General features: G+C 32.1%; 1 protein-coding gene across 1 annotated transcript in view; it reads right to left on the reverse strand.

Annotated features, from left to right (window-relative positions):
• The window catches only part of LOC106884307 (LIM/homeobox protein Lhx3), a 171458-nt gene that overhangs the window by 49748 nt on the left and 113530 nt on the right, over nucleotides 1-8180 (reverse strand). The window contains exon 3 of the mRNA XM_052978610.1: nucleotides 2230-2401. Within this exon, the coding sequence (XP_052834570.1) occupies nucleotides 2230-2401 (172 nt within the window). The remainder of the gene's footprint in view (nucleotides 1-2229; nucleotides 2402-8180) is intronic.

Here is an 8180-nt window from a genome sequence, read left to right on the forward strand (position 1 = left end):
TATATATATATATATATATTATGTAAGTAAGTAGTAACATTCTACTGATGAGAGTTATTCATAATAGATATTAGAAGGCTATTCACTTATGATGGACAGATGTGAGCGATAAAGTATAAGTGTGAAATGAAAGTTATTGCTAAAACTAGATGACCAGGAGGAAGAGCCGCCTAAAATATTGGCGTTTTTGTTTAGAAGAGTGATGTTTCGACATCTGTCAGATACGTCAGTATATTGTACGATACGATTGGTGAACGAGTCAGCCTGCTAAAAGACAATGTAATGTTCATAAAGTATTAATGGAACTGAAATTGAAACTGCATACGAAATGAACCAAGTACCACGGTAAATGATGTCTTTCCTTGTAATGGTGTTTTCATATTAGCTTATTTAAGGATGAGGCAACGAACGCATGCAAGTTCATAGTTTATATGCCCCTGTCGTTTCAAAAGTTGATGACTGTCTATGAAATATTTCTTTCCAACAAAACATTTTTGCAAACATTGAAAACGACCCCCCACCACCACACGCACACACAAATATCCACACATTTTTAACTGACATGATTGAAGAGAATAAACATCAAATATAATAATCTTTTTACTATATGAACAAGGACTGACATTTTGAGGTGGGCGGTTAGTTGATGACATCGAGCCCAGTATTTGAGTGGTACTTTATGTTATCGACCATGAAAGGGTGAAAAGCTAAGCTGACCGCGGCAGTATTTGATCTTAGAACGTAAACTCGGAAGAAATGCTAAAAAGCATGTTGTCCGGCGTGCTAATGATTCTGCCGGCTCACCGCTTTGATTTAATAATTCCTTATGTTGGCACAACGTCAGCAATTTTGAGAAGTGGGGAAGTCGATTACATCGATCCCAGTGCTCAATTGGTACTTATTTTATCAACCCCGAAATTGGAATAAATAAAGGGTTTTAGAATATAGCATATTTACCAAGTAACTTTTTGAAAATAAATTTAGATCAATTTTAAAAATCAAATTCATTGTTCTGCATTTTTGTAGATACCAGATGTGTGCCAATGTATTCCTTGCATTCATGAGACGGGTATTTCTAAAGATGCACCTTCATACTTTAAGCAATTGCTGACCGATAAATTTCAATGAAAGAATGGATACTCTTGACACGACTTTCTCGAAGAGTTTGCGTTAACTTTACCCTAATGCTGATATAGAACAGTACCATGGTCAACTCATATCCATCTTCCATTGTTACCATTTTCCTGATATCAAAAGCATTAATGAAAAAAAGAACGGTATGCTACAACTGTATAGGGAGCACTATAATTGTAAAGTGACGAATTGTATATATATATATTCAACTCGTTTGATTATTTTATTTTTGTTTATATATATATATATATATATATATATATATATATATAGTATAACTAGCAATTCAATTACAGTTATGTAAACTAATGTGCTTCAATCTAAATATATTTTACTGAGTAATTTTATTTTTATTTTAGCTAGATCCTAAGTTGTGGTAAGTTTATTGATGTGGTTGATATTCTACATGTTACAAGCTATAGTCCAAGCCGAATGATCTTTATTTCAAATCTCAGTAGAGTCTACTTAGATCATATGTTATTAAATTTTATAACACGATATAACCAAAATAACCGGAAGAACACAACGAAAAGATATAGAAATATATTTATAATTATTCGTATAAATTTCTAATGATGATGAAATTCATATATGTTTGAAGAATGTATGTATAGATGAATGGATTGGAAAATAAAAGAATATATCATCATTATCATTAATGTTGTGTGAGTATAAATTGACAGTTTTCATCAGGTATTTCTTCCTCAATTTGTAGAAAAGTGATTGGTTATTGATTTGTTGTTGATGATCCTGTCGGCTAAACAAGCAATCATTTCACTAATAACATTAATTGAAAAATTCAAATCAATAATGCCACTCAACAGAACTACCTTAAAATGTTCAATCCATCTCTCATTAAAGAAAAACAGATTGCAGTTAAAATATAAGATAAGGGAAAACAAAAGAGATGTCAGTTTACCATTTAGAATTTTTATGAAAAAATAAAAAAAACATCTTTATTAAAGTCCTTGCTTTTCGATACTTATTTTTGATAAGATTTTAGCTGAATTAGAAGTGTTCAAAACAGCAGAAATGTTTTTAAGTTTACGTGATAATAATTACCGAGGAAGAAGAAGATTGATATGAGAAACTTACCTGAAGAAATCATCTTTACAAAATACTTCATCATTTTTTGAAAAACACTTGTCTGTAAGTTGTGCGCGGCAATCAGTACATTTCAAACATTTCGAATGCCATGACCGGTCGAGTACTTTTAAAATAAATCTATCAAGAATCTGTTCACTGCAGCCTGCACATTTTGGGATTGCTAAGAGAAAGAAAAATTATAAGGAATTGATCAGTAAAAGAAATACAAAACGACGAAGAAAAAAACAAACAAAACAAAAACAAAAACAAAAAACATACTATCAAAAAGCAACAAAAAGCAAAACAAATATATAAAAAAAAAAGAAATAAGCAACAGCAACAATAAGCACACGGTTTTTAGAATATCAAACGTAATTATAAAAACGAAAATAGAGGAATTCGAAGTACCAAATGTTTTAGCATATAAGGTGAAAGGGCAGGGATCATAGTAATTAATATAATGGGAATATAAGGATGAAAAGTGATTAGTTGCAGCAGTTACAGGAGGGTGAAATCTAAATCTTCTGAGAAGACAAATCCATTATCGTAATGGTAGAAGCAACAAGATGAAGCAATGACTTGATAAAGAAAAGCCATAAACGTGAGTGCCAATCAAGCAGACGTTTTTCTTTCAAATGCGCTGTAGAATATTGGTGACGAAGCATTTGATATATTAAGAGAACATTCATAAAGCAACCGAGTTCTTTGGTGGGGAAAGTTAAGACATGTATGAGAAGAGTAAGAGCGAATGAATTCGGTGAAGAAATGTGATATACGCGTTGTTATAAGTGGCGTATGTACAGGAAATCTTGTGTAAAGACTCGAGGAATAAAATGTCAGGTCCATTTACTGAATGTCCAATGTTCTGTAAATTATGACTTCTAGCATGGGTACAATTTTACAAATTTTCGGAGCGGAGGCAATCAGAATCATTTGTCCCCGAAAGGTTGAAAGAAAAAAAAAAAAATCAATCTGCGCAGAATTCGAACTCAAAACTGTCCTCATATAAATAATAATAATAATAATAATAATAATAATAATAATAATAATAATAATAATAATAATAATAATAATAATAATAATGATAATAATGATAATAATAATAATAATAATAAAAATAAATAATAATTCCAGGACATAACTAGTACTAATTTTATCGACCCCAAAAGAATGAAAGGCAAAGTCGACCTTGGTAGAAATTGAGCTAAAAACGTAAAGACGAACACAATGCTGCTATGTATTTCGTCCAACGCGCTAGCGATTCTTCGATACTGTAGGTACAAGGCTAGTCGAAGCGAAGGGGGCTAATCGATTACCTCGGCTTAACTGGTACTTATTTTATCGACCCTAAGGCGAAAATCAACCTTGATAGAATTTGAATTTAGTAGTTAAAGAACCGAAACAAACTACAAGATGTTTTGCTCGACACTTTTTAAAACTGCGTAGATGGCATGGTAGAAAGGCAGAGCGTCTGACAAAATTTACAGTATTTAGTTTTACTGATTTACACAGGACTTGACGTAGCACATTTGTAATTACCAGCTATACACTGGCTAAATTCCCATGACTACCTTTTATATATGTAGCTTTACGCTAATGTAGAAAATCAAGGCTGCAATAATAATCTTCAAATTTATTTATTAAAATATTTTCTTCATAATCCATTCTAACACGTGTTTCTGTTGGATAAGGGTTCTTGTGTCCTCTGATATAGCACAAATGTGCATTTAGTTGATTTATATTAAATCAATTGCAACACATTCAAATTTAAAGGTTGACAATCCTATGCTGCTTTATGTGAGATATTACTCATATAGGTCGATGAAGCGAACTGAAGATTCAAGTATTAGCCAAAAGTTCTTAAAATGTACTTTTGGGGAGGGAACAGGAAATATCAGCGTAGAGGACATTGGAGTGGTGAAAATTGATACATTCGTAGTTCTGGTATCTTTTAAACTTGGAATGAACACTTTACACATGATGAGAATAAACTCGTGTGTATTTCACTAGGTAAATTTATGTGTCCTTCTAGCTAAGTGAGCTCAAATGAAAATGACTTATTTGGAAAATATTTAATAAGTAACTTTTCTGTATGAATGTACACACTTTATCTCTAATAAATTTCCTCAGTTTAATAACTTGTATTTAGATCCCATTTCCGATTCCTGTTCGTATATGGTGACACACTACCAATAATTGACCATTTAATGTCGTATTTAGTGTCCCTTTCGTTCATTTTCTCTGCTTTTGAAAGAAGAAAGATGGTTACATAATCTTTATTTAAAATCTGTAGAAAATGAACCTATGTAAAGGGAACATAAGTTAACCTAGTCCAATACTTATAAATTTAACTAATATAAATTTTATCTAATTTACAATTGTCTACAATTCCAACTCCTCGGATAACCTCACATTAGTATTGTTTTCTTCTACTAAACGAAAAATAATGCTAGAGTTTTACTTTATTTTACTCAAATCAGTTAATATTGGGCTTCTAATATTAAAAAAATATAGAATTTTGTTGCTATGGACAAGTTAAATTACCGAAGTGAAGCAATATTAATATATTTTTCTGTTTCGTTTTCCTTTAAATCTACCCATTTACCTTATACGTATTATATTACAACTTTAATATGAGCAATCCGTTGTGTGACTATATCATGACCTACTTAAGACACCCTTTACAAGTGCAATAAACTAATCTGTTCCCTTAATGTCTAAAAAGGTCATTCTAAGTTTAAAGGATATCAGAACTATGGATATATCAAATTTCACCATCTTCAATACCCTTTACCTCGATAGTTCATGTTTCTTTATCAAAAGTATACTTTAAGAACGCATATTTAATACTCGGATCTTCAGTTCGCTTCACGCACCTGTATGGGTGACACTTCGAATAAAGCTGCATTGGATTGTCAACCTCTAGATATGAATGCGTTGCAATTGATTTAAATGCATATTTGTGCTATATCAAAGGACATAAGGACCCTTATCCAGTAGAAACACGTTTCGGAATGGTATAGAAAGAAAATACTTTAATAAATAACTTTTGAAGATGTAAAGTATTCCATTCTTCTTTATTATGTCATGATTATATACTCTGAATGACATATGAAATCCAATGAAGCGAACTCTGGAAAAATATATAGTTTAATTGCTTTTTTTTAAACGATTTTGAATGTCCCTCATCATTTGATGTGGTTAGTCAGATTTTGATTGTATAAGATTGCTTATATGGTGCCTGTCCCGATTTAAATCTCTATTTCTGTACGATACACACGCACATACTAAAATAAGAATATCTGTAGACACATATGAGTTACGACATATACACGCATGCGCACAAACGTATGTATTAATCACTTGAAGACTAGGACCGAGAAACTGCGAATAATGACTCACACAAGCTCAGCTGTGAATAAAGAATGCTATTCCCATATATCTAAGAGTATTCGAATTCAAACAAGTGTGAAACCACTACACGCTACATACATACATCCCACCAGATATCTTATATCGTATATCCTATATACTTATGCATATATCTTATATGCATAAGTGTGTGTATACAATTCGTTTTTGGATTTGGTTTGCAAGATTCTTTATGTGCGTTCGTGTGTTGAAGCATATTGTGTTGTGATTGGGGAGAGTCATTCTCTTTTGGTGCCTTATAATTTAACACGGAAATTTTACCGGTGAGTGTGTTAAATTGTAAGGAGCTAACAGAGTGGCTCTCCCCTGACACAACAGGATGTATATATATATATATATATATATATCCATATGTATATGTACACATATGTTTATATATGTATACACATACGCACACATAATATAAAAATGAATCTATGCATGCATGTATGTATGTATATACGTATGTATGTATATATGTATGTATGTGCATTTCCATTTTGTTTTAGATAAAATAAGTACCAGTCAAGCACTGAGGATGATTAAATAGAATATAGTAAGTACATACAGGAAAATATGCTGGGTATTTGCCATTTATTGTGAAGAGTATTGAAAAAATTGCCGGCTATCATTTGAGCACTACACTTAGTTGAAGTGCTAAAGCACGAAACGGCAGATTTTTCCACACCCCCACGGAAAACAAATTTATTGGCACTCAACAAACTTCTTACTATCACTGTTGGTGCCGGTCCCTCCCTAGTTTCTACGGATTCCAGAATTTATCCATATTTGATTATACACTCCACACAACCGTCAAAATTTATGGCCTTGTGTCTAGATAGAAATAATTATTATCAAAATTAGGCATGTGTATCGGAATGGGTAGATCGCCAAATGAAATGCCTTGCGATATTTAGCTCGTAGTTCAAATCCCGCCAAAGTCAACATAGTCTTTCGTTCTTACATAGTCAAATAATGAGGTCGATTAGGTCGGCTACACTTCTTCTCCAAAGTGCGTGGCCTTGTGCCAATGTTAGAAACCATTATTATTATTATTATTATTATTATTATTATTATTATTATTATTATTATTATTATTATTATTATTATTATTATTATTCAACAATACAGTAAACACTATACATTGATTTATTGTTATTTTCATCTGAATGTCCCGCTACTCTCGGTGCTACATCTATCTGTACATTTTCTGGCAAATCGCCGACATTCATATTCTATTCTTCATTAAGTTGGCTTCATCCACTTTGAATTTTCTCGGGTCTATATTCCAAACCTTTTATTTGACATCTAGATGTACAAAGCCAATTTTTTTTAAAAAAGGGAATTAGTTAGGCAGTAATCGTTTGACTTGGTGCTGGTGTATTACTAGTTTTATTGATTTTATCACCCATTAAAGATGAAAAACTCAGTTTGTCCTGGTAGGATTTGAACTATGAGTGTCTTCAACAAATTCTAAATACTGCGATGCTTTGTGTTCTTGAGCAAAACACTTCATTTCATGTTGCTCCAGTTCACTCAGCTGGCAAAAATGAGTAACCATGCGACGAATTGGAGTCCTGTCCAAGGGAGAGTATAAACGCCACAGAATCTGGGAAACCAGCCCTATGAGCTTATGGCTCGGAAATGACCTTTGATCCTTTTGGTAGTAGATTGGATCTACCGACTATTTTATCGATCTTAGAAAGATATAAACTTAGAAATTAAAGTACTTACTTAATTATTGCTGGACGACATTTTGTCTATTACTCCAGCGTCGTTTAATATTGATTTTATAACATTGTCACATATTAGTATTCGGGTGTGTCTCTTGTTTTTTCAAGACGATAGAATGTGATTTGAAAGTTATGTGGCTGCTATTTCAAGTAACTGATATATCATTTACCGGTTCCCGCTTTGGATTGTAAAAATGGAAGCATGTAATGACAACTAATCTTTCATAAACTCACCAAATTCTTGTATAAAACCCCTATGCATTTGTGAGGTGTACTCTACCTGTTCTGCTAACTACAGCTATTTTAGTTGTTTCATATCAACATTACTTATTTAATATTAACATTTTGGAACAATATTCATTTTTAAAGGATAAACGAAAAGAAGAAGAGAACTCAGCATGAAATTTGGCAACATATGGTGACATTTGAAGAAAACAATGCGCCAGATATAAAATATTTAAAATAATATTCGGAACAAAATAGAATGAAGCAATATCATCACGAGAAGTAGTAGCAGAGGGTGCAAGGCCAACATTTGCAAATAAAGTCAAAACATTATTAGGAGAAGCAAAAATAAATAAATAAATAAGGCCACTGAAAAAATGAGCTGCATAAGGATGTCCGATATTGTTTTTATTGTTTTGGTCTGGTTTAGTCTCGAACAAACATAACTATGTTGCAGAATGCGTTCCAATTGTGGCAGTCCCATTATATGCAGATATAATAATAAATAAATAAACAAATATACATGCATACATACATACATACATGCATATATATACATATATATATATAAGTGTGTGTGTGTGTGTGTGT

Source organism: Octopus bimaculoides, chromosome 2, assembly GCF_001194135.2.
Source record: "Octopus bimaculoides isolate UCB-OBI-ISO-001 chromosome 2, ASM119413v2, whole genome shotgun sequence".
Taxonomy (NCBI): domain Eukaryota; kingdom Metazoa; phylum Mollusca; class Cephalopoda; order Octopoda; family Octopodidae; genus Octopus; species Octopus bimaculoides.